At 42.0% G+C, this 26,724-nt stretch overlaps 3 protein-coding genes across 7 annotated transcripts in view; 2 read left to right on the top strand and 1 right to left on the bottom strand.

Moving 5' to 3' along the window:
• Positions 1-63: 63 nt before the first annotated feature.
• Positions 64-3,407, top strand: terb2 (telomere repeat binding bouquet formation protein 2). Its single transcript, XM_071401495.1, has 7 exons — positions 64-448; positions 569-650; positions 1,379-1,518; positions 1,655-1,722; positions 1,821-1,909; positions 2,594-2,691; positions 2,818-3,407. The coding sequence occupies exons 1-7, from the start codon at positions 385-387 to the stop codon at positions 2,931-2,933; spliced, it is 657 nt and encodes a 218-aa protein (XP_071257596.1). The 5' UTR covers positions 64-384; the 3' UTR covers positions 2,934-3,407.
• Positions 3,408-6,283: 2,876 nt separating this feature from the next.
• On the top strand, positions 6,284-10,911 carry LOC139575968 (sorbitol dehydrogenase-like). Its single transcript, XM_071401494.1, has 9 exons — positions 6,284-6,460; positions 6,858-6,891; positions 7,006-7,170; positions 7,331-7,490; positions 7,618-7,736; positions 8,560-8,625; positions 8,825-9,003; positions 9,768-9,889; positions 10,184-10,911. The coding sequence occupies exons 1-9, from the start codon at positions 6,407-6,409 to the stop codon at positions 10,347-10,349; spliced, it is 1,065 nt and encodes a 354-aa protein (XP_071257595.1). The 5' UTR covers positions 6,284-6,406; the 3' UTR covers positions 10,350-10,911.
• LOC139575966 (amyloid-beta A4 precursor protein-binding family A member 2-like) overlaps positions 10,761-26,724 on the bottom strand; it is a 76,299-nt gene continuing 60,335 nt past the window's right edge. For 4 of the 5 annotated variants that reach the window (XM_071401486.1, XM_071401488.1, XM_071401485.1 and 1 more), the window contains 9 exons: positions 25,949-26,094; positions 22,552-22,587; positions 21,128-21,214; positions 19,503-19,688; positions 16,195-16,374; positions 15,620-15,832; positions 15,330-15,449; positions 14,159-14,299; positions 10,761-13,887 (listed from right to left, as the gene is read on the bottom strand). In XM_071401486.1, the coding sequence (XP_071257587.1) occupies positions 13,816-13,887; positions 14,159-14,299; positions 15,330-15,449; positions 15,620-15,832; positions 16,195-16,374; positions 19,503-19,688; positions 21,128-21,214; positions 22,552-22,587; positions 25,949-26,094 (1,181 nt within the window). In that variant the 3' untranslated portion in view covers positions 10,761-13,815. The remainder of the gene's footprint in view (positions 13,888-14,158; positions 14,300-15,329; positions 15,450-15,619; positions 15,833-16,194; positions 16,375-19,502; positions 19,689-21,127; positions 21,215-22,551; positions 22,588-25,948; positions 26,095-26,724) is intronic. The other variant, XM_071401490.1, reaches the window with a different exon arrangement.

The raw sequence follows: 26,724 nt of genomic DNA, 5'->3' as shown, positions 1-26,724 counted from the left end.
CCCTTATCCTAGTTTTGTGCAACAGGCCCCAGGCAGTGAGTTGAGGAGCTGTGATTGTGTTATAGGATTTATTTGGCATAGGCTACCAGACAGTAAGTAGCCTGTGAGTTTGGAGTAAATAAACCGTCAATTCGAGAACTGGTGTGGATACTATAATATCGAGGTGATAAGAGTACCAACCTTTTTTACCGCCAACATGTCCATGCTGCGCTGCTCGCGCCCTCGAATGGCAACATCCGGGAACGCGGCCGATCATTGACATCAACCTCACCTTGATGATTTGCTCAACATCAAGGTTTTCAGATCAACAAGGACAAACATTTTATAAACACCTTTTTTTCTTCTTTTTTTTTTACTGAAATCTTTGGACAGTCATTACAAAGTATGTTCACAAATAGAACGGCATGGTTCTCAAATAGTGTGAGAAGTGGAAGCCGTTGGTTTTGGGGTAAGTTAGCTAGCTAGCTCAAGGCTAAGTTACTTAGCTACACTTGAATACAATAATGTTAACGTATTTGGGATGTTACCAGTTTCATAATTTATTGAGTGCAAAAAACATCTATTTCAGTATCTGAGGGTGGAGGTATTACAAGTTGGGAGACTGCAGACTACCTTTTCAGTGAGGATGCCACCTGTCCTGATACAGAAAGGTAACGTTAGGCTAGCTAGCTAGACTTAAAATCATTGGCCACTTTAATAAATGGATCACTGAAGTGAGTCACTTTAATAATGCCACTTGAATAATGTTTACATAGCTTGCATTACTCATCTCATATGTATACTCTATTGCATCTTGCCTATGCTGCTCAGCCATCGCTCATCCATATATGTATATATTCTTATTCCATCACTTTACTTAGATGTGTGTGTATTAGGTAACGTTAGTGGTTGTGGAATTGCTAGATTACTGTTAGATATTACTGCACTGTCAGGAACTAGAAGCGCAAGCATTTCGCTACACTCGCAATAACATCTGCTAACCATGTGTATGTGACCAATACAATTTGATTTAGCTAACGTTAGCTATGCACATCTAGCTAATTTAGACAGTTACCTAATCAAGTATTTATTCATGAACTATTGTGACTATTTACCGTCCAGATTAATTCTTACTTATTTGTAAAATAAAATAGCCACTTCGGATGTTGTTTTTGTTTTCTCTTGTTTGTACCTTTGGTCAGCCCAGCTGAGCATGTTTTACTCTTATTGTTCACTGATTTTCCTCTGCATAATGTGACCGTTTTTGTCCCGATTCCTGCGTGCTGTGTCACTGTCATAGGCCGCCCCTAGGGGGCATTGTTTCTTCGTCAGCAGTGCATCCCAGGAAATATAAATCGAAATGTAGACCCTTTGACTTACTTTTGTTTATTTATTTCAGGATATTTGAGAGTGTGGACTATGCTGAGAACAGGCTAACAGTTTTTCACAGCTTCTATCTAGCTGCCTGTGAGAAATGCCACAGTGTCAAGTCGGTGTGCATCGGTCATTATGTGCTGCCTCCAGTCTCTGTCCAGGAGGGTAAGTAGATAATATATCAGCTTTCCTTCCCTTGCATTTTGCATGACAGTCATAATTCCATTTCTTTCCCCATAATAATATTCTCCATAACACTGAAAATATGCACACAAAATATGTAAATAATTTACCTTTTCAGTGGTGAAAGCAGTGGTTGGGAGATTCATTTGGGAGCAGGAGGATAATGCAAAGGCTGTTGATACAGAGGTAAAATATGCTCTTCATCTTAGTTTCAATTTAGTGAGTCATAATTTGTTCACTTTAAGCACAATTCATTTGTATATGTATTGTATTTCTATTGTAAGGATTCAGATGACAGACTGGCATTGGGCAATAGGCAGAAGGAAGAGGACTACAGTGGAGGTTGCTGTGATCACACAGACATCAATAGTTGGTATGTACTGCATCTTGTATGGGTCTCCTGATCAGCTACTAATTTTGAGGGGTTCAGCACAATGACGTATATACACTGAGTATACCAAACATCAGGAACGCCTTCCTAATATTGAGTTGCCCTTCCCCAGTCAGAACAGCCTCAATTCATCGGGGCATAGACTCTACAAGGTGTCAAAAGCATTCCACAGGGATGCTGGCCCATGTTGACTCCAATGCTTCCCACAGTTGTGTAAAGTTGGCTGGATGTCCTTCAGGTGGTGGACACAGGAAACTGTTAAGTTTGAAAAACCCAGCAGCGTTGCAGTTCTTGACACAAACCGGTGCGCCTGGCACCTACTAACATACCCTGTTCAAAGGCACTTACATCTTTTGTTTTGCCCATTCACCTTCTGAGTGGCACATACCGTACACAATCCATGCCTCAATTGTCTCAAGGCTTAAAAATCCTTCTTTAACCTGTCTCCTCCCCTTCATCTACACTGATTGAAGTGGAATTAACAAGTGACATCAATAAGGGGTCATAGCTTTCACCTGGATTCACCTGGGCAGTCTATGTCATGGAAAGAGCAGGTGTCCTTAATGTTTTCTACACTCAGTATATAAATAATTTTTTCCTATGCAATGATTACAACTATTCAGTATAATGTGCTCACACTAAACAATATACTATTTTGTGAAATAGCCATGAGGTACCCTTTCTGGATACTCCGGATACTCCGCAAAGAGAGGGTGCTCTGTGTTGTGGAGTACAACATTACCCAGTTAATAACATGGTTACAGGTAAAACAAATACTTACAACTATCCTTATCATGTGCTTTCCATATGAATGTATTATCAATTATAGAAATACACTTTCTAGAATAATGTAAACGTTTATAAGGTAACAATGTTTATTCTATTTGAAGGGTATGTCAGTATTGATGAACTGAGGACTTACTCAGGAGAACTTCAAGACTTCCTACCAGGCCATTGTGGTTCTTCAGTCTCTAAAAAAAGGCGCTCCACAGTAGATATTGCTTAATGTCATATTACAAGGATACAGATCACAGGGATAATTAAGAGTAACACTTTTTATTGGAGAAGAACAAATACACTATGGGGTGTTAAATGGAAGATTTAGCAGGATCGCTAGACAGTGTTGTCCTTTTTCACTATTCACCATTGTTTTAGTTGTTGAAATATAAAAAAATACAATTATTTAACCTATTGAATTAAAGAGTTTACATACATATATTGTTATTTACACAGACATGATGAGATATACAGTGTGTTATGAATCAGAAATGTCTGTCTCGGCTTCATTCACTTTTCCCAGCAAAATGAAGTCCAAACCCTGCATGAAGCATAGAAAATCAAAACTAAATGGTTACCAACACATACATATAGCACACCTGAACCAGACTGGTTTGCAGTCAATACTTATTCAACACATTGAAGAACAAACACAAGTTCCATACTTGAATCAGTAGATATTTTGACCCAGCCTTTTGCTTGTTACCTTCCAATTTATTGTTATTTAACTAGGCAAGTCAGTTAAGAACAAATTCTTATTTACAATGACGGCCTACCAATAGGCAAAAGGCCTCCTGCGGGGACGGGGGCTGGGTTTAAAAATATAGGACAAAACACACATCACGACAAGAGAGACAACACAACAGTACATAAAAAGAGATAGCATGGCAGCAACACATGACAACACAGCATCAGCATGGTAGCAACACAACATGGCAGCAGCACAAAACATGGTACAAACATTATTTGGCACAGACAACAGCACAAAGGGCAAGAAGGTAGAGACAACAATACATCATGCAAAGCAGCCACAACTGTCAGTAAGTGTCCATGATTGAGTCTTTGAATGAAGAGATTGAGATAAAACTGTCCAGTTTGAGTGTTTGTTGCAGCTCGTTTCAGTTGCTAGCTGCAGTTAACTGAAAAGACGAGCGACCCAGGGATGTGTGTGCTTTGGGGACATTTAACAGAATGTGACTGGCAGAACAGGTGTTGTATGTGGAGGATGAGGGCTGCAGTAAATATCTCAGATAGGGGGGAGTGAGGCCTAAGAGGGTTTTATAAATAAGCATCAACCAGTGCGTCTTGCGACTGATATACAGAGATGACCAGTTTACAGAGGAGTATAGAGTGCAGTGATGTGTCCTATAAGGCGCATTGGTGGAAAATCTGATGGCCGAATGGTAAAGAACATCTAGCCGCTCGAGAGCACCCTTACCTGCCGATCTATAAATTACATCTCCATAATCTAGCATGGGTAGGATGGTCATCTGAATCAAGGTTAGTTTGGCAGCTGGGGTGAAAGAGGAGCGATTACGATAGAGGAAACCAAGTCTAAATTTTACTTTAGCCTGCAGCTTTGATATGTGCTGAGAGAAGGGCAGTGTACCGTCTAGCCATACTCCCAAGTACTTGTATGAGGTGACAATCTCAAGCTCTAAACCATCAGAGGTAGTAATCACACCTGTGGGGAGAGGGGCATTCTTCTTACCAAACAACATTACCTTTGTTTTGGAGGTGTTCAGAACAGCTGAGTATAAGACTATCATCTGCATATAAATGGATGAGAGAGCTTCCTACTGCCTGAGCTATGTTGTTGATGTAAATTGAGAAGAGCGTGGGGCCTAGGATTGAGCCTTGTACTCCCTTGGTGACAGGCAGTGGCTGAGACAGCAGATGTTCTGACTTTATACACTGCACTCATTGAGAGAGGTAGTTAACAAATCAGGCCAAAGACCCCTCAGAGACACCAATACTCCTTAGCTGGCCCACAAGAATGGAATGGTCTACCGTATCAAAAGCTTTGGCCAAGTAAATAAAAATAGCAGCACAAAATTGCTTAGAATCAAGGGCAATGGTGACATCATTGAGGACCAATGATGTGGTTTGTGTCTGAGTGGTCAAGCTTAGGCATCCCGTTAAATCCAAGGATCAGGTCATCTTCCAGTGACGTAATGTCATTGAACTTCACACTCCTGACTTGAAACCTCGTCATATCTGTAGAAAATATTTAATTGATTATGCATTTAGGCTAATAGTACAACAATAATATTGCCTTTGCTTTTAGCAACTTCTCTCTTTGCAGATATAATGTAAAGAGACTCAATGATCAGTTGAATGCACATGAAATCACTGACCTGACAGTGATTTGGGCACATGCTCAAAACTGATTCTGTCCAAGTTGATAAAGTTATTGATTTCATCTGGAAGAGCCTTTAGTTCATTGCCTGCCAGGTTAAACCAATGTAGGGCTTGTAACGGTCCTATGTCAGGAGGCAGTTCAGTGATTGCGTTATTGTTCAGAACAAGTTTTTGTAACATGCTGAGTTTTCTGATGGAGGAAGGCAGCATTATTAGACCACAGAACGCAGCCCACAGCACCTGCAGCTCTGTCAGGTCTCCCAAGGCCTCTGGAGGCATATATATGGGATTATTGACTCCTAGGATCGTAAGGTTCCTCAGACATCCAATGGCACTTGGCAGCATAGTTAGCTGGTTCCCATCAAGAACAAGTTCCTCAAGCTGTTCTAAATGCAGGATCTTCACAAGAAAGTCATTTCTAATCGGCAAGATTTTAATGCTAGGCATTTGTACAACTTTTCCCCTTAAGTGGTGCTATTTAGGCCGGCCTATGGATAATGTAGAAAATTGGGGTAACATCTTCAATTAAAGTATTTTTTTTCAGTCTTGCTTACCTCGTTTGGAGGGAAGAGAAGACAGTTGTCATTCAAAAACAGCTTTGTTTTATTTTGGTTAGTGTTGTAGGTGGAAGTACAACTAGACATGGGTGACTAATATTGAACTTTTCCAAATGTTTGCGAGCACATTCAACAACCATATTGTCGATGTTCATTATTTCTTAGCGTTATTTGTAGCTAAGTTGGTTTTTTTAAGAGAAAAAAAGAAGCAAAATACTCTATGTACAAAGCAGACGGACAGACATTTGAGTCAAAGATTCTTCACATTTGTACATCCGGTGAAATATCTGTTGTATCTGTGGTTGAGTCTTATTCAGACCACTGTTCTGACGTCTTTAATATTTGTCTCCATAGAAACATTTCCTGTGTGTCTTCAACCTCATTCCCGCCCCGGAAACAAGACCTGTGATTGGTCCATTTACCAGGCACTGAAATTATGTGACAAATCAGAGCGCTCTGGGTTAGCTCAAATGCGACGCAGGCATTTCATAGCCTTACACCATTATCAACGTATAAATCATTAGAATAAGTTAGATTCGATTAATAAAATAGCTACGAAATAGCAATACACTTTTCGTTAAATTTTAAGAATAGCTCAATTCGACCCTCCCTTCTTTGCTATAATGGCATGTTCTCTCCAACCGTACGCCAATCACATGTTTTGTTTTGTCGACTGCCCACCAAGCAGCAGGAAGATGCACTTTGAGCCCTGCACAGACCAAACAAGCATTTTACAAGATTTCTGATTTTATTCACACCGTGGTTGTCTTTGAGTGAATACAACATGGAAAAAGAAAACCTGTCCGTGGTGTTGCATTCCCAGGGTGACCTCAGACTGGTAATAAAGTAGTCTATAACTATGTCATGATGATGTAAGCAGATCGAGATTTCATGAAAACTGCAGCTTTCGGTCAATATCAGAAAGTCGCTAACGTAACGTTAGTTAGCTCATCTGCTCATGGCATAGCTTCGTCCCGGAACTATCCATTTAAATTACCATTTATAATATTAACAATTTTGACTTACTTTTGAATATTACAAGTTTTAAAAAATATAAAAAAAAGTCATTTGTGACATTAAAAGTCAAAGTAAAATGTTTTACTATAAATGGTCATTTAAATGGCTGGTTGCGGGACACTACTCGTGAACATGGGGGAATGCCAGTATGAATGGAGAAATAATTATGATTGATTATTTGAATGGTCAGGCTAATTGTGATGATTGATTTCTTACAGGAACAACGACCCATCCCTGAACCAGGTCCAAATGGTATAGAAACAATGTAGTATCCCGACAGCTTGTACAGTATATTTCTGCATGTCATTTTTTTTGTGTACAGTTTGTGTATCCTGTGGAGCAATTGCTTGTCTTTCCTTTATTCAGAGGTGTTGCTTCAGATGCATTCAGTTGGGATCTGTGGGTCGGATGTGCACTACTGGCAAAATGGACGCATAGGTGACTTTGTGGTAAAGAAGCCCATGGTGCTGGGGCATGAGGCCGCTGGTCGGGTGGTGAAGGTGGGCTCAGCAGTGAAGAACCTCAAAGAAGGTAAGAACTGTGCAAGCATGTGAGAAGGAAGTACTCAGTTGATTCAATGAGGTTATGTTTTGCTTTTAATGCAGGTTAAAGTTCATCAGTTAAAAAAACATTGATCAGATAACGCAACTTTGGGTTGTCTGTCAATTATTAATTTGTGTTGGATAATTAGGGGATAGAGTCGCCGTAGAGCCAGGTGTCCCTCGCGAGATGGACGAGTTCTTCAAATCAGGAAACTACAATCTTTCCCCCACCATCTTCTTCTGTGCCACACCCCCTGATGATGGGAATTTGTGCAGATTTTACAAACACAGCGCCAACTTCTGTTACAAGTGAGTTCATTATTTCTACTTTATCTACAAGGACAGATAACTGTCAACATACTGCCATTGTAGAACATTGGGGGTAACATGACAAACCTACATTGCTTAAGTTCTCTCTGTTTCTGTGTATGAACAGGCTGCCTGACAATGTGACATATGAGGAAGGGGCCCTGATTGAGCCGCTGTCTGTGGGTATTCATGCCTGCCGCAGAGCTGGAGTGACCCTGGGCAGTAGTGTACTTATCTGTGGGGCAGGTAGGTTAAGCTCGGCTGTTATTAATTGTTACTGTTATTTACTGTTACTGCAGCTTGGACCCATGAAGTGTGACACAATTTGGCAGTTGCAGCTATTCAGGTTTTATGTCCAGTCATTCAACTACTACAAGACATGATAAAACCAAATAAAATTAAATGTAACTTTGCAGAATATACAGCCAATTAGAAGTATGGAGGTTATTACATTCCACTAACATGCCCATGCAAGTTCGGAAATTAAAGAATGTGGTTTAGTTACAAAAGTGAGAATCATGTTGACACAGCATAACATCAGTTGGAAAACCCAGTGAACTTAAACACCTGTAGACTTGATATTTAACAAATCTACTCTTCTGGTAAGCGAGCGTGCTTTATAAACAATTAACACATGTAAATACCTAAACATTCATTAATGAATGAAAGGGTTGGTTAAATAAAGATCAGCTCTTGCTTTTTAGTTAATGATAGATGTATTTTCCATATAGGCCCTGCGATACACTAGCGTCCTGTCCAGGGAGTGTACTTTTACATCAAGCTGTCTCAAGCTACTGAATCAGGCGATAGGCTCCTGCCCTATGGGCCCTTCTGGCTCAGACAAGGCTTATGTACTATTTCCTATACCGACCCCTCATGTCATCACTTCTAGCCCTCATGCACACAGTTTCACAATGACCAGCTAAGTTGAAAAATATCCTCTAAGGTTACTAGCACAGCCTCATATCCCCATCGAGTGCATCGGCATGGAGAGCAGTGTCCAAACTTCCAATTAACATGTCCACATTCAACCTAAGCATCTCTCTCATTTCTCTTTTCCCTATCACAGGACCAATTGGGCTGGTCTGTCTGCTGGTGGCCAAGGCTATGGGTGCCTCACAGGTGGTCATATCTGGTAAGGCACCGGGTGTAATAATACACTCTATATGGGATCCATTTTGTTTCTCTTAGATTAGAATTGTCTACCAGGGACTTCCTTATTTTGAAAGAGCTTCGAAGTGAAAAGGTATAAATGTGTGTACATATGTAATACTGTGTGCTGGCCCAGTATAGTAGGGACTGCCACAGTATTATTTTTGTCCTTCCTGTTTCAGACCTGTCAGCAGATCGCCTGGTCATGGCGAAGGAGCTGGGAGCAGACTTCCCTCTGACTGTGAAGAGAGAGGATGGGCCTGAGGAGCTGGCTAAGAGAGTGGAGGGAATGCTGGGAGCACAGCCTCATATCACCATTGAGTGCACCGGTGTGGAGAGCAGTGTCCAAACTGCCATTTATGTAAGTACAGCCACAAGAGTGATATTAGAGCCCATGGAAATACTGTACTGTGAAATGTTGCAGTTTTCTCCCAGAAAAAAACAAACTATTGGAACCATGACAAAGAACTGATGTTGGTACAAGATGGAGGGAATGTTGGAGCATAACTGATGAAATTACAGTGAACGAAAATGTACGCTTAATCCAGTATAAACTAATCTATAGAATGTATTATACAAGAGAAAAAATTCACAAATTCTACAGCACAACAACAGAGTCATGTCTTAAGTGTAAAACGAATAATGACTGAATAATCCATGCTTTCTGGGAATGCTATAAAGTCCAAAGTTATGGGTGGAGAAAGTTGGCTTTCAGAAGTATTAGAATGTAAACATACTTTTAATCCGTCTGTCTGCATATTTCAAGACATGGCATATGGGGGAGTAGTGAGAAACGCATTAAGGAAAGAAATTCCACAAATTCACTTTTAACAAGGAACACCTGTTAATTGAAATGCATTCCAGGTGACTATCTCTTGAAGCTGGCTGAGAATGCCAAGAGTGTGCAAAGCTGTCATCAAGGCAAAGGGTGGCTACTTTGAAGAATCTCAAATATATATATAACACTTTTTTTGGTTACTACATGATTCCATATGTGTTATTTCGTAGTTTTGATGTCTTCACTATTATTCTACAATGTAGAAAATAGTAAAAATAAAGAAAAAACCTTGAATGAGTAGGTGTGTCCAAACTTTTGACTGGTACTATATATATGCTTGCTGCCAGGCTACACGTCCTGGAGGAGTGGTGGTTCTAGTGGGGTTGGGTGCAGCAATGACCACTATCCCACTGCTTAATGCTGCTCTCAGAGAGGTGGACATCAGAGGGGTCTTCCGCTACTGCAACACGTAAGTGAACCTCCTCCTCTCAAGTTGACTAAGTACAGAAAATAAGTTGTTAACATTTACACAAAAGAGCCCTGAAGCCAGCGCAGGACGTAGGTCTTCAAATCAAATTTTACTTGTCACGTGCTTCGTAATCAACAGGTGTAGAATAACAGTGAAATGCTTACTTACAGGCCCTTCCCAAAAATGGGAGGTCTTCAGGAATATGGTCCCTAATCTTCCAACAATTGCAGCAAGTTGTGTTTATCTGTTGTCTTATAACTCTACTGTTAATGTGTTTTTATCCTTTTATTCTAGCTGGCCAATGGCTATAGCGATGCTGGCCTCTAAGAAGGTGAACGTGGCGCCCCTGGTGACCCACCGGTTCCCCCTGGAGCAGGCTGTGCAGGCCTTCGAGACCACACGCCAGGGACAAGGGATCAAGATCATGCTCAAGTGTGACAAGACTGACCAGAACCCCTGAGAGGACTGGGAACACCAGGACCAATAAGAGAGCCAGTATAGACAACCACAGCGCTGTAGATCTAACAGTTGATTATTCTGTTATTTGTCTATTTTTCCCCATGTTATTGTACACTTTCAATGTCTGATTATGTTCAGGTATACATCTTAAATCAGGTTACCTGTTGCCCAAACAGCAATTTTCACTCTTGAAATGTGATATTTGGAGACGTTACTGTATGAAACTAAGTATATGATTTGACAAAATGTTATGCTCACAGCAGCTTTCTCTGTCATCATGTGATTTCAAGTTACTTTTGAGTGGGATTGCTTGATTACCATATTTGTATAAGATGACGCAAAACTGTTAAATACAGCCTTTGAATCTTGTTATAAACCAGAAAGTATTGAAATATATATATTTTTTTGTGTGTGTGTAGTCCTCTAGTCAGTACCTAGCTGCTGCCACCAGGAGGAGGTAGAGACTAATTCACACGTTGTATGCCAAGTCCAGTGTGTTGCACATACTGTAATGCAGACAATCAATCTCTTGTCCATACAATAAATAAATAAAAAAATGTAAATGGTTTATGTGAAACCGTTGACTGATAAAACCCAATGACACAATTCACAGTAAAACAAATATATTCCAATTAGCCAGCCAAACAGAAATGGGGGTTTATTTGAGATTTTATTGTTATCTTGCCGTAATGACTTGATACTATCATGAGGCATGCACACAGATAAATGTTAATTTTTCCAATGTAATTTTTAGTACAATGTAAGTTAAAAGCATTACTCAGTCATAAGGCTTCCTCAGTCACAGTGGGATTCTTTGTTCATCTTTCTCTCAAGGCTGAAGCCCGACAAAGCAGGAGGGATGTTTGTAGTGACTAACCGTTACGCTTATGAGCACAATCCTAGACAAAGTTCTCTTTATGTACAGACATTCTAATACTGCTTATGGCAATGGACACAGTTCTTACAACACAATACATTCACAAATCGACTAACTGAGTTTCTGTTGAGGTGAAACACATAAGATGAACATAGCACACATAGAAACTACCCTTTCAAGTTTCATACATTGCTCATTCTTTTGAAAATCAAACCAATGTTAAGTTCAATAGTTTGGATTTAACTGTTATTAAAATGTGTGAGAGACAGTGCTGTCCAAAAAATTGTGTTGACATAAGGAAGTTAAAAAAAACACCTGCACACTAGTCAGTAACATTTACCTCATGACTTGTTGTCATGACGAGGTGGAACTTCTGTAAAATGAAAAAGTTAAAATCTGAAGGGATATGGCGTTTTGTAACATACAACCTCTACTGCTAGCATTGGCTTGATATACAGTACCAGTCAAAAGTTTGGACACACCTATTCGTTCAAAGGTTTTTCTTTATGTTTTACTATTTTCTACATTGTAGAATAATAGTAAAGACATCAAAACTATGAAATAACACATGGAATCATGTAGTAACCCCAAAAAGTGTTAAACAAATCAAAATATATTTTATATTTGAGATTCTTCAAAGTAGCCACCCTTTGCCTTGACAGCTTTGCACACTCTTGGCATTCTCGACCAGCTTCCTGAGGTAGTCACTTGGAATGCATTTCAATTAACAGGTTGAGCCTTGTTAAAAGTTCATTTGTGGAATTTCTTTCCTTCTTAATGCATTTGAGCCAATCAGTTGTGTTGTGACAAGGTAGGGGTGGTATACAGAAGATAGCCCTATTTGGTAAAAGACCAAGTCCATATTATGGCAAGAACAGCTCAAATAAGCAAAGAGAAACTACAGTCCATCATTACTTTAAGACATGAAGGTTAGTCAATACGGAACATTTCAAGAAAATTCTCATGAGGACCGCCACAGGAAAGGAAGACCCAGTTACCTCTGCTGCAGAGGATAAGTTCATTAGAGTTACCACCCTCAGAAATTGCAGTCCAAATAAATGCTTCACAGAGTTCAAGTAACAGACACATCTCAACCTGTTCAGAGGAGACTGCATGAATCAGGCCTTCATAGTCAAATTGTTGCAACCAAAAAAACACTACTAAAGGACACCAATAAGAAGAAGAGACTTGCTTGGGACAAGAAACATGAGCAATGGACATTAGAGCGGTGGAAATCTGTCCTTTGGTCTGATGGGTCCAAATTTGAGATGTTTGGTTCCAATCGCTGTGTCTTTGTGAGACACAGAGTAGGTGAATGGATGATCTCCGCATGTGTGGCTCCCATTGTGAAGCATGGAGGAGGTGGTGTGATGGTGTGGGGGTGCTTTGCTTGTAACACTGTGATTTATTTAGAATTCAAGGCACACTTAACCAGCATGGCTACCACAGTGTTCTGCAGCAATACACCATCTCATCTGGTTTGCGCTTAATGGGACTATCATTTGTTTTTCAACAGGATTATGACCCAACACACCTTCAGGCTGTGTAAGGGCTATTTGACCAAGAAGGAGAGTGATGGAGTGCTGCATTAGATGACCTGGCCTCCACAATTACCCGACCTCAACCCAATTGAGATGGGTTTGGGATGAGTTGGACCGCAGCGTAAAGGAAAAGCAGGCAACAAGTGCTCAGCATATGTGGGAACTCCTTCAAGACTGTTGGAAAAGCATTCCAGGTGAAGCTGGTTGAGATAATGCCAAGAGTGTGCAAAGCTGTCATCAAGGCAAAGGGTGGATACTTTGAAGAATCTCAAATATAAAATGTATTTTGATTTGTTTAACACTTTTTTGGTTACTACATGATTCCATGTGTTATTTCATAGTTTTGATGTCTTTCTTCACTGTTATTCTACAATGTAGAAAATAGTAAAAATAAAGAAAAACCCTTGAATGAGTAGGTGTGTCCAAACTTTTGACTGGTACTGTATATAAACAAAATTATATTACCCAAGTCACTCCCAAATTCCCTCTTATTGTCCATCTAAACTATATTGACAGCACAATTTCAATCGTCCTTTAGCGGTCAAGGGCTCTCTTCCCTGATATCAAACCAGCAGGAAAAGTCAATAAATATTTACAAAGCAACCATGCCCCTTCCCCATTACTTCCGACACATTAGCAAAATATGTATTTACATGAAAATTAAATACAACAAAGAGAACTAAATGAAACAATACGCAGGTACAATATGACATTGATATGAATATAAAAATATACATTGTGAGGCGTCCAAAAAACACAAACAACACAAATAAATAACGTAAACACCTTCTGCCCAGATGACCCTCTTTAGTATTAACATCAGCAAAATATCGGGAGTGTCAATTGAATGAATGTTAGCTCAGAAAAGATGGAGGAAAATAATTATAGGTCAGCGACACAACAGTAAGAAAGAAAATCACTCTGGCTCACTAGCCATCCTCAGACACTCATTAGTCTGCTAGTCTTGCCCACCCAGAGCTCTCCAACTGGACTGTAAACAACCGCTGCTTACAGCTCCTCTGTGGAGGAAAATGGCATCTGTCCTTGGTTTATATATACATAGGAGTCTCCTGTCCTGTTAAGAGTCTGAACATTGCCGCTGGCATTGTCTTCATGTGAATCTGGTTTAGGAAAAGACAGAAAACGAACATTTAGCTAGGCACTTGCATCTATCGCTTGTTGTTTTATCTGTCAATATCTTTATTGAAAATAATCAAGCTTAGAGGCACACGCTTACAGCATAATGATTGCATTGATGAATGCATATTATGCTCCTTCCTCTTTCAAAGAGGTACCTGCCTTGGCCAGTACTCTAGTTTTGTAAATTCTCATACTATTTGATTGTGGTGTCCTCTGAGCTCCTTTATGAATTCTATCTGAACTGAACCTCACCTCGCCCACAGAGTTTGAGAGGGCTTGGACAATCTTCTCATGCGCTGTAGCCACCACGCTTTGGCCATTGATCTCAATAATGCGGTGGCCAACCCGGACACCCCCCCGCTCAGCAATACCCCCACGCATCAGGCTGCAGATCTGTGGGTGAAGATGACAAACAGAAGGTGAATATTATCCTTCATGGCAGTCACTCATCCCCAGGGGCAACAAGACAGGGGCAATTCTAAAGGGGAATAAAGCAATGATGCAACGTTGTTCCATTAAATCTTCTGGAACAGTTGTATTGCTAAAATGTCAAGGATAGTTCATGGATTTGGTCGTGTGATCCTGATAGGGAGAGGCCAGGGGGAGATTTGAGCTCTGTGAATGACATTGTAAGGTTCATCTGTATGCAGTAGCAAGGAAAATGGCAGTTGACACCGAGCTGATAACCTAAGGCAATAAAGCTCCTAGCTTCAGCCTCAGTGCAACGATAGCCACAAGAGATTAAACCGCAATTACATCTGGATTTATTTTTTTTAAATAGGATTTTAAAGGGATATTGTCAGGCTATATAAATATTGCTCTAAGGAGTTGACAATTTGTGTCATAGAAGCAATGTGCCACAGAGGATAACTTGAATACAGCAGAGACTTGAATAAAGTGGTATGAGGAACACACTAAAATACGTGTGTGTGCGTGCGCAGCATGTTTTTTTCATCAAAGCCTGTAACGCTCATGATGCAATCACATACGCACAGACCTACAGGCCAACAGCTTGTCATATCGTTTGACACAGTATTATTTTCCTCAGAATTGGTTTCTTTAGACTGTACCAGCTGAGAGGAGAAAACAAAAAAAGGTTTTCATAATTTACGGGGCTGTCTTCTCCTATTCAGTTAACGTCATCTGAAATCCTCCTGAGGGAACTGAAGTTTCATTGGACAAAGACATTGATATAGTCCAGAATCTCATCAAAAACATTTTTCAACCAGTCACAGATTGTTATCTCAGCCTGTGTTATTCAACCTACACATGAGAACACAGTATCCCAAAAACAGACAGAAGAAGAGTGGTCAATGCTTTTTGCCGTTGAGTGATGACTTGAATGAAAACACTACTGTACTGTGTTCATGGTTTGACATTGCACACAGGGCTAAGCGGTGGTGCCTGATCTGATCGTACTTACAATCCCATTCTGGACGCTGAAGCCCAGCTGGTACTTGAGGTCTGGTCTCTTGATGAGCACGGTGGTGACAGGGGGACAGCTCACAATGTTCAGCTTCACCTGCACCTGGTTCTTCAGGCCCTGATGGACAAACACAGCGGTCAGACAGAGCAGAGGGCGTCCTGCAACCTCCACTGGGTTTAGTCAGTGGATTATTTGATCAAATTACAGAATTCATGTAGTGTTACACAATGAATGTAATGTCACCATAATAACCACTAATGACTTTTCCTAGAACTCTGTCCCTGCACCTTGATGATTCCCTGACAGGTGGCGAGCGGTAGCCCCACCAGGCTGGTGTTGTTGATGGACATGATCTGGTCTCCGATGCTGAGCTTCCCGGAGCGGGCGGCCGGCCCACCGTTCATCATGTTGGCCAGGATGACCGTGGGCAGGATGGAGCCCCAGCCAGACTCCACTATGACCACGCCCAGGATCTCTCCCTTATGCTTCTCCAGCTGCAGCTGTGGAGCCAGCCAATAGCGAGAGAGATAGAGAGAGTGATGAGTGCCCCTAGTCAAAGCGATTGTGGGCAGGAGAAAAATAAATAATGGAGAAATATAATGGTTTAGTGGGAAGAACAGAAACAATGTGCGGAAGAAGGAGGGCCAGATGGGTATAAGACCACTGTCAGCTTCGCTGGTAATTGGCTCAGTCCATGTGCAGTACTTCCACAGAACTAGACTGCCTCACCGGTCATCAGAGACTCTTTCATCCTAAGTAAGAGGTCACTGACTGAGCATCCAAAAGTCCTCAGAAAAGTGGATTGTACAGTGCATCTGAGGCACCAGGATACAGTTACCTCATACAGTTAAATGAGTCAAACCTCTTTGCAGTTCTCAGAGTTTGAGAAGTGGATGAGGTCATCGTTGTACATCTCCTGCGTGTTGATGATGTCACTGTACTCCTTCTGACTCAGGTCCTCTGGGTTGATGCCGTTGGCCCTCAGGAACTCCTGGTAAGCCACGCTAAACGACTGCCCAATCGACTGGGCTATGAGCTGGGCCTGGAGAGCCAATGAGAGGATACAAAACAGAATTTACCGATGAGTGTTATACTCAAATTGATGTGGTCTGAGAGGCTTATTCCCCTCCTAGTAATTATATTTCTATATAATAAAACCAGCTATGCATTTGTCAGAGAAGCAAAACACTGACAATACACTGTCATAGTGACAGCAATGGGGAGAATCACATCACAGAGCAACTGGGGGATACAGATCAATATTCATTTATGTGGTATGAATCAATGCAGTGAAGCAACATGGAGTTGCTTCACTGTTGCCAAGTACTATATGAGGTCCAATAAACATTGAATTTAAATGTCAAAACCTATTTGCCATTTCTTCATTACTGACAACTAGCTTCTGTCCTGGCATAATTTATTAAAACCATATAAATGGACCAAAACATGTTCGAAAAGCTAGAGTAGTAAGCATCATGAAGCCTGTAGCCTTGGTGCAATGATTGCTTAATTTTTCGTATAAAATGGCAAAGGTATTGATCGTAAAAAAGCTGATCTAAAGAGGAGAAGAAAAGGAGAGTAATCTAATTGCATATCATATGATATTAGAGGTGGTTCTATCCCAGTTTCCCTATAATTCCCGATATTTACCTCCTACCTTCCCTCAGGCAGTTTTAGGGAATAATATGTTTTCAAAGGAAGGCAGCAAGCTGTGGTTGCCCTGTTAACAAACTGACATCCAACCGCATGCTGGGCTTTGATAGACACACGAAGCACATCCTGGACTGTGGTGTGGGTGAAAATTGGCAGTATTACTGTGACAGACAGCATATCACACATTGGCAACGTATCTACACTGGCCGAGGGACAGGGGGGCAGTTAACCAGTGATTGAAATGTCATGGCAATATAAACAACCTGCTATTTGAGTTGTAGGAATCGCCTACCCCTAACCCATGGTGCAACTCAGTCAATCCTGCCCATAACGAATGAGGACAGTAAAGCCAGTCGTTGCCCTTTTCCAGACCGGTAGATCAAGGATCAGGCCTACCATGCAATAGGTAGACAGTAATAAGACACGGTTGGGAGAGGCATAATTGAAATATATACAGTGGGGCAAAAAAGTATTTAGTCAGCCACCAATTGTGCAAGTTCTCCCACTTAAAAAGATGAGAGAGGCCTGTAATTTTCATCATAGGTACACTTAAACTATGACAGACAAAATGAGGGAAAAAAATCCAGAAAATCACATTGTAGAATTTTTAATGAATTTATTTGCAAATTATGGTGGAAAATAAGTATTTGGTCAATAACAAAAGTTTCTCTCAATACTTTGTTAAATACCCTTTGTTGGCAATGACAGAGGTCAAACGTTTTCTGTAAGTCTTCACAAGGTTTTCACACACTGTTGCTGGTATTTTGGCCCATTCCTCCATGCAGATCTCCTCTAGAGCAGTGATGTTTTGGGGCTGTTGCTGGGCAACACGGACTTTCAACTCCCTCCAAAGATTTTCTATGGGGTTGAGATCTGGAGACTGGCTAGGCCACTCCAGGACCTTGAAATGCTTCTTACGAAGCCACTCCTTCATTGCCCGGGCGGTGTGTTTGGGATCATTGTCATGCTGAAAGACCCAGCCACGTTTCATCTTCAATGCCCTTGCTGATGGAAGGAGGTTTTCACTCAAAATCTCACGATACATGGCCCCATTCATTCTTTCCTTTACACGGATCAGTCGTCCTGGTCCCTTTGCAAAAAACAGCCCCAAAGCATGATGTTTCCACCCCCATGCTTCACAGTAGGTATGGTGTTCTTTGGATGCAACTCAACATTCTTTGTCCTCCAAACACGACGAGTTGAGTTTTTACCAAAAAGTTCTATTTTGGTTTCATTTGACCATATGACATTCTCCCAATCTTCTTCTGGATCATCCAAATGCTCTCTAGCAAACTTCAGACGGGCCTGGACATGTACTGGCTTAAGCAGGGGGACACGTCTGACACTGCAGGATTTGAGTCCCTGGCGGCGTAGTGTGTTACTGATGGTAGGCTTTGTTACTTTGGTCCCAGCTCTCTGCAGGTCATTCACTAGGTCCCCCCGTGTGGTTCTGGGATTTTTGCTCACCGTTATTGTGATCATTTTGACCCCACGGGGTGAGATCTTGCGTGGAACCCCAGATCGAGGGAGATTATCAGTGGTCTTGTATGTCTTCCATTTCCTAATAATTGCTCCCACAGTTGATTTCTTCAAACCAAGCTGCTTACCTATTGCAGATTCAGTCTTCCCAGCCTGGTGCAGGTCTACAATTTTGTTTCTGGTGTCCTTTGACAGCTCTTTGGTCTTGGCCATAGTGGAGTTTGGAGTGTGACTGTTTGAGGTTGTGGACAGGTGTCTTTTATACTGATAACAAGTTCAAACAGGTGCCATTAATACAGGTAACGAGTGGAGGACAGAGGAGACTCTTAAAGAAGAAGTTACAGGTCTGTGAGAGCCAGAAATCTTGCTTGTTTGTAGGTGACCAAATACTTATTTTCCACCATAATTTGCAAATAAATTCATAAAAAACCCTACAATGTGATTTTCTGGATTTTCTTTTCTCATTTTGTCTGTCATAGTTTAAGTGTACCTATGATGAAAATTACAGGTCTCTCTCATCTTTTTAAGTGGGAGAACTTGCACAATTGGTGGCTGACTAAATACTTTTTTGCCCCACTGTAATTGTCCCTTCTGAGCTGAGGATGAATGACTCATGTGTTAACATTCAGACTGACTGTCCTTTATATCACACCAGCTAATTAGACATAGAGAAATGGCGACTAAGAGGGACTACGGCAATGCAGGGGCAGACGCTCGCTGGCAAGGGGAGGAGACAGGCAGAGAGACTGGCCTATCAGAGGTGGATCATCTTTTCTTTTTTTAATGTTATTTAACCTTTATTTAACTAGGCAAGTCAGTTAAGAACAAATTCTTATTTTAAACAGGTCAGAGAGTGTTCCTGGTGAGCATGTCATTCATAATGTGTTGTTGTGACTAATCTCTGAATCAGTCACAACCCATTACCTCTACATTCAGAAACATGTCCTGTGCATAACCTTTCACCTGGTCCTGATCCATTGCACCATTTGATATTAGCCTCAAGGTGCAGATCACAGACATTTACACACATTCACTTACGTCCTCAGACTCAAAGACGTGGCAGATCATCCGGTACTGTTTCTTGGCCTCTGGGGCTCCGGGTGTGGTCTCGATGCAGTCCTGGGAGGCTGTGCGCGGCATGCGGCGCCTCGCCATCAGCACCACGATGTTCCCAATGTCAGCTATGTAGGAGATGGTGCGCAGGGCGTTGTCCATCATCGTTTCCTGTGTACGCCACCACAGCAACAAACGATGAACAACTAGTACCTTCCCTTGTAGACGCATACATGTGAACAACAAACAGGGTATCATGACGACCGAACACACTGTAACAGGTGTACTAATACACAGTATAATAATACTAAAATATCTACTGTATTACAGTTGACGCTTAGAGTAAAAGAAACACATTGTGTGTTTTGTAAGCCTCAGGCGAAGTATGACAAGGTGTTTATCTTCACACGAGCGTCTGGTAGCGAGGGAGGAGCGGGAACGCTCAGCTCCGACCTGCACGCTCTTCAGCCAAATATCATTAGTCCGTCAGCAGAATGAATGATCCAATTTGTCTGTGCCCACCGCCTTTCACCTTTCCCATGGCGAGCAGCCTCAGCAGAGTGGCAGAACTCCATGCATGTCCCCTCAGCCCATATGTCCGCAGCAGGCCGATGCGTGGGAATCACACCTCTAATCAACCTGAGGTTCTCCAATGTTCTCATCCCCTCTGGTACACACAGACAGCAGGGGCTGAACCGAGGCACAGACATTTTTATTCGCGGCACAAATGTTCTTAGTGTGTATGAAATATGACATTATTCCATCTCGGAAATGGTAGAATTGGTATAGTAAATAAGACAAATCACATGAAAGTGCCATTGTGTTGCAGTTCTGATTTCAACCTCTCACCAACTAACCAACAGAGCCCCATAAAACCGGACTTCTCCCATCGTGATGGTTGTGGGAAGCAGGTAGCCTTGTTCCAGGCAGGGAATGGAGTGGAGAGACACTGCATTGCAGCACATTACAGTAGGCTGTGCCAGGCAGCCAGCCCACACACTGCTGTTCTGTTCAGTCGGACTGCAACTCAACGACAGGGACACACATTCTGTTCACAGTCAGTCAGCTGGCACTCTAGTAAGTACACCAGAGATGTCATTTAACACTGCGGCTGACCCTCTCACATTGGACAACCTTGTTCCCCATTATGTTCCCATAAGACATTAAGGCATGACATCAAGAGTAAAGTGCTACACCGTACCTCATTTATAACTGCTTTACTGTTCAAAGCTACGTGTGTGTGTGTGTTTGTGTGTGTGTGTGTGTGTGTGTCCTAAATAATTTGGCCTTGGAGTCGAGATGATTTCTGACTAAGAACTATTGCAGATGGATTGGGTTGGGAATCAAACGGGTTGGGATACAAAGTGTTTAAAACTAGCTTTCATCTTCCTGCTACGTCCCACTTTATTGACAGTTGTCCATAGATGCTTTCTGCCTTTAACGTTTATTTATCTGTATCCTCGCTCAGAGGGAGATCAGATGAAAAAAATATTAAATAAATTAATGATCATCCAATATCCGTCACAAAGGTCACTGAGAGGAGTTGCGTGGCTATGACCCCACTGCATCTGATTGGTCCTGTCAGGGCTGGAGTCAGGACCTCTACTCACCTGTGTGTCTGCGTTGAGCACTTTGATCCTCAGGGTGGAGATGAAGAGGTCCACCTCTGTCAGTGTCTGCGCATCCCCCTCTGGGCTCTGGACGGAGACAAAAGAGAGACAGGTGTGTCAGAGTCCCCCCTGAGGCAGGAGAGAGCGGCCCGGGTGCCCGTTCTGTAAGCACCCTGGCCGGGGGCTGAGGAGAGCTCACCAAGTGCCCACGGTTAACAGGCTGCCCTCTTTAATCTCCTGTTGAGAGCAGTTTTAAAGCTATTTCATAAATCATGTAATGATGTTATAGGTTGGGCCCCCGGCGGACTCCTGGCAAGCTCACAGTAGGTGTTCAGTCAGTGCTGGACTATGGCTACACCCATAGAGAACAGCCATAAAATGTAGATTCATATTCCATCTATAACACATTGTAACACATTGATATCTACTAAAGGATTGGTTAGTAGCATTGCCATAGGATGTTGTTGTTGTTTATTGAGTGGTGGTCATGATCACATTGTTCCACACAAAATGGGTCTCTGAAGGCTACTATATCTATACAAATGGGGACTAGGCTAAGTGACTAATAATATTCATTTTCATGATAAATGGTCATGTGACTGCGCATGCATGACTGCATGGAATACATGTGGAATTAAAAACAGCCATCTCTGTGACAGACAGAGCCAGCATCCACATCAGAGCAGAGTGGAAGGGATTTGAGGCAGCAGCAGTGAGGGCTGCTCAATATAGTCACAGAGTGACCCGGTTGGCTCTGGGGCTTTACATCAATAGGTCCGACATGATGTTGGTGTGTTGAGAGTCGGCACAGATGAGAGTAGGCGCAACATGGCAGCTAAGCCATTACAAGCTGCCGGATGTGTGTGAATACCAGTCCCAGGCATGTAGTTTGCATTCACGCTAATCACCACGCACTGCGTGTTAATTCAATCACGTTTGATTTAGGTTAATTAACTAAGTACTGATGTGTGTATAATGAGCAGCAGAATATACATGTTTTCTTTTATATATTTTTTTATATGCAATATATAATGAAGCAATTTATCTGATGATATGTCTAATAGTATTAATTAAAATCTGTAGTAATTCTGTGTAGGCTAGAATATTTCTTTGCATCATCAATATCATCAATGGATTTCATGTTTGCTGGCTCTGATTTTCAGAGCACAAGCTGCAGGGATGTTCCCAGAGTTCACACAGTCCAGCTTATCAGTGATGCATGCCGGGTAATCAGATGGAGCGGGATTATGGAGATTCTCATCATAACTCTAGTCACCTCCTCACACTCCACGGCTCAGAGCGTGTCAGGGTGAGACAGACAGACAGACAGACAGAACACACAGATGGAACAGGGAGCCGGAGGGTGAGGGTGGAGTCAAGGTGGCCCCTCTCTGTTCTTATCAGATCAGATTGTTTTTACACACCGCCTTTTTCTTGATTTTGGCAGCCTTCTGAACCCTCTGGGAGGAGACGTTGGGACAGAACAGGGTCGTCAGACACGGGACGGGAGGAGCGGCAAAAACAGAGGTTCAGGAAGTAAAGAAAGTAAAAGAAAGTAAGAGACAATAACTCAACCAAACAGCAGGTGTATCATTGCTCTGAAAAGGGAGAAGAGCGATGGCACAGCTGTGTTCTGCAGAAACAAATTAAAACGGCAATTAAAAGGATCATAATTGCTATTTTTCTTTTGAATACAGCAAATCATAAAGACATGCAAAAATGAGTTGATACCACACCTTAATATCAAAGTAAAAAAGGAACTTGAGTGTAGCATATGCAAATACTCTGTCAAAGGGCTTCAGGTTCAAATGTGAAGTCAAGGCAAGACATCCTTGGCATACCTTTCCTGTCCACAACACATTCTTTCAGAAAATGGTGAGGAATTACAGCAGAGCCCAGCATCCTGAGATGACTTGACATGTAATTTAAGGCAACACAATGATTTAGTCCTGTATTGACGTCAGTCACCATCCCCCTAGAGAAATGGGATGTCAAAACGGACAGTTGTTAACTGACTGGTTTTCAAATGGTCTAAAAACAACATATTGAGAAACCTACTGTAGGGTGGCTGACCAGAAAACACTGACAAACACCGATTCAGTTATTTCAGTTGATTCAGATTCAGTTAAGATTCAGATTCAGTTCATTCAGATTCTGTTAATTCAGTTAAAATTCAGTTAATCTCACACCTCCTGTGCAACAGACTAGGTATCCCCCTTTCCCAACACTGAACTCCATAAAAAGACCTTAACGCTGTATGTCAACTGCACAGGACCAGAAGGAGTGTGTGGTGAAGTCCAGACACATGTTTGTGTTTGTGAGCCCTGAGCTGAAACTGGTTCATCTGTTCCAGTCCCATCCATCATCAGTCAGATTGACTCCGTTACTATGGCTGCCTGAGAGAGTTGGTACCACAGCTCTCTGCAAGCCAGCCAGTCAGGAGCAGAGGAAGGGTCAGCACTCTCTCTACCGCTTCACCATTTGCTGAGACACAGAGCAGAGGGCATGATCTCGCCTCTCAGTCGGGTCGAGCAAGTTGGATGTTTGCATGCTGCAACTGTTACGTTTATTTGTGTTTGTATGGGAAGCAGAGCAGAGAACGGCCTTCGGGGTGATGATCCTGGGTTGTTTGTAACACATGTACAGCTTCTAATCTGAGTCCTCCAGCTACATCTACTGCATCAAATCAAGGCAGGCAGAAAAAGGAGTGGGCGATGAAGCTTCATAAATATTACATCAACATGATGGGAGCATGCCAAAAAAGATCTGTATAAATAAAACATACGACAACGATTTTGTGTGTGTGTGTGTCTGGCTTACTTTGTTCTCTGTAGCTTCGGACTAAATATTGTGGACAGCAGTGTAATTAATCTGTGTGTGGGTTGTTGTTGGTGTGGCTAAGATCTGAGAACTATAAAATGGTACCGAGGGAGGCAGACAGCACAGAGCACCCTGCCCAGTCCCAGTGCTCAGGGGTTGGTGTGTGAAGAAATGGTAGCTACCAACACATAAAAGAGCCCAATCCCCTGCGTCCAGAGTGACATATGGCCAATTCATCTGTGGAGAGACACATCATCTGTAGTTCCTCCTCAGATGAGGGCAGAGAACAAGTGGCATGCTTCCCGATGGCCTCCTCCACAGCTGAACAGCCAACATAAAAATAATGAATAGGAAAAAAAGATAGGATTTCTTTTCACTGGGATGGATGGAGCCAGATCCCAGCAGCAGTGGAAGGGAGGCAGGGGCCTTCAAGACTCAAATGTCCCTACAAAAGCTGCCAGATGGAAGGGTCACATGAAGCAGACTGCTGCTGGACAGGAGAGTATGCCACTGTGTCACACTGAGCTGTGGGCCAATCTGACCCACTGAGCTAACATATACTCCCATCTCTGCTCTGCAGTGACTGGCAGGCCTTGCCACAGGTGGATGTTCCTAAAAGTAGATCCCAGCCAAGTGCCACTGTGAGTTAGGTTCTAGAATATTCATTATACAGCCCAGCACATGTTTTCATGAGAGGGAGAGGAAATGTATTGTGCCTGGACAGTTATTTGAACATTTGGTGTATCATCTTGGGTTGTATTTTCTTTGATCCAATAGGTACAGCTCCTAGTCATGTATAGAGTCTCAACAATGGTCTCAACAATACATTGTCAGCACACATGAACTCATTCAAAAACATACACATTTCACTGCATAGGAATGCATACTGTGCAAATACTATAGTTGTGATCATACTGTTATCAGACTGAGGGAAAACGGCCCTTGCATAAATGGCCTTTCAAAAGCTAGACTGCCAAAAGCAATCATAACTCCACAGCTAGTTGAGAGCCAACCAGTAGTGAAGTGATTGGAATGCACAGTGGCGGAGTCTGTTTTGAATATGGCCATTCTCTCTGGCTGCTCCCCATCAGTATTCATAGCAGACAATAAATGTAGAAAAGGGGACGGAAATGGAAAGGGAAACAACCTCTGTGAGCCAGCAATCCATTACCAACACCATGTGACACATGCTTTACCCCAATCTGACCCAACTGGAGCACTAATGGACTGCTAATTCTGTCCAAATCTCAAACTGCTCTGACTGGGGAGATAAACAGCGTTGACGTCCATGTGGATTTAATAGGCCAATCTGGACCTCACTTGAATTAAAAAGACCAGCACCTTGCACTCACATTTGAAGTCCATTTATAAAACTGCATTTCTCTCTGCCAGATTGCAGACTATCTACAGCAAGAGGTTCCATTTAGAGTACTAATTAAAAAGGTTTCCAGAGGTTATGTCAATACTCTGTACAAGCTTTGATGTCTCCATCAGTTTTTATATATGCCTGAAACATGAATATAAAGTTTATTCAAGATATACTAGAACTACAAAGATTCAATCATATTGATGAATATCTTAAATGTTGTTTCCTCTATAGCGCATCATTAAATCCTGACAGTATAAAAATCAAACAGTGGGTTGTAAACAGAGCTAAAAGGACTGTAAACTAAACCATTGGGGAGGAACATGATTACACAGTACCAGTGTGTCCTACAGTACAGTAGCAATAATCCTACTAGATTGGACACTGTCTCCTGGGGTGTAAACAAACACATCAGACACCCTTCACTCTGAATCTTTCAAAACAGTTCCTAGAGTCACAGTGAAAATATACCAGATCAAAACAACATCCATATGAAAAGGAAGGAAGGGAAGCTGTTTGCGGGATTTGAAACGGGTGGTGCAGTGTGTATGTGTGTGTGTGCGCGCATGTGTCTATGTGTGTGTGTGTGTGTGTGTGTGTGTGTGATGGAAGGCCTGTCTGCTGTCTGTCCGTACCTTGACCCGGCTGACAGCCTCCTGGGCCTGCATCATGCGGATGTTCTTGGACGGGTTCCTCTCAGAGAGCAGCTGGGTGGAGCCCAGGTAGTTAGCAGCAAAGATGATGCCATCAATAAGATCTTCTGGCTCACAGGGCCCCGGAACTGACAGAGAGGGACAGGGAGAATGGATGGACAGAGAAACGAAGGAGCAGGAGAAGATAAACGCTATTAGATCATATTTCTTTTGCAAAACAAAGAAATCTCTGTGTTGTTCTAGTTAAGCTCTGAGTTGAAAGGTCATATACGTACACTACTGTTCAAAAGTTTGGGGTCACTTAGAAATGTCCTTGTTTTTGAAAGAAAAGCACATTTTTTGTCCATTAAAATAACATCAAATTGATCAGAAATACGGTGTAGACATTGTTAATGTTGTAAATGACTATTGTAGCTGAAAACGGCAGATTTTTTATGGAATATCTACATAGGCGTACAAAGGCCCATTACCAGCAACTATCACTCCTGTGTTCCAATGGCACGTTGTGTTAGCTAATCCAAAGTTTATAATTTTAAAAGGCTAATTGATCATTAGAAAACCCTTTTGCAATTATGTTCGCACAGCTGAAAACTGTTGTTCTGATTATAGAAGCAATAAAACTGTCCTTCTTTAGACTAGTTGAGTATCTGGAGCATCAGCATTTGTGGGTTTGATTACAGGCTCAAAATTGCTAGAAACAAAGACCTTTCTTCTGAAACCCGTCAGTCTATTCTTGTTCTGAGAAATGAAAGCTATTC

This window comes from Salvelinus alpinus, chromosome 5, assembly GCF_045679555.1.
Source record: "Salvelinus alpinus chromosome 5, SLU_Salpinus.1, whole genome shotgun sequence".
NCBI lineage: Eukaryota > Metazoa > Chordata > Actinopteri > Salmoniformes > Salmonidae > Salvelinus > Salvelinus alpinus.
The sequence above is the reverse complement of the archived record's forward strand: the minus strand, read 5'-3'. Positions and strand labels throughout refer to the sequence as shown.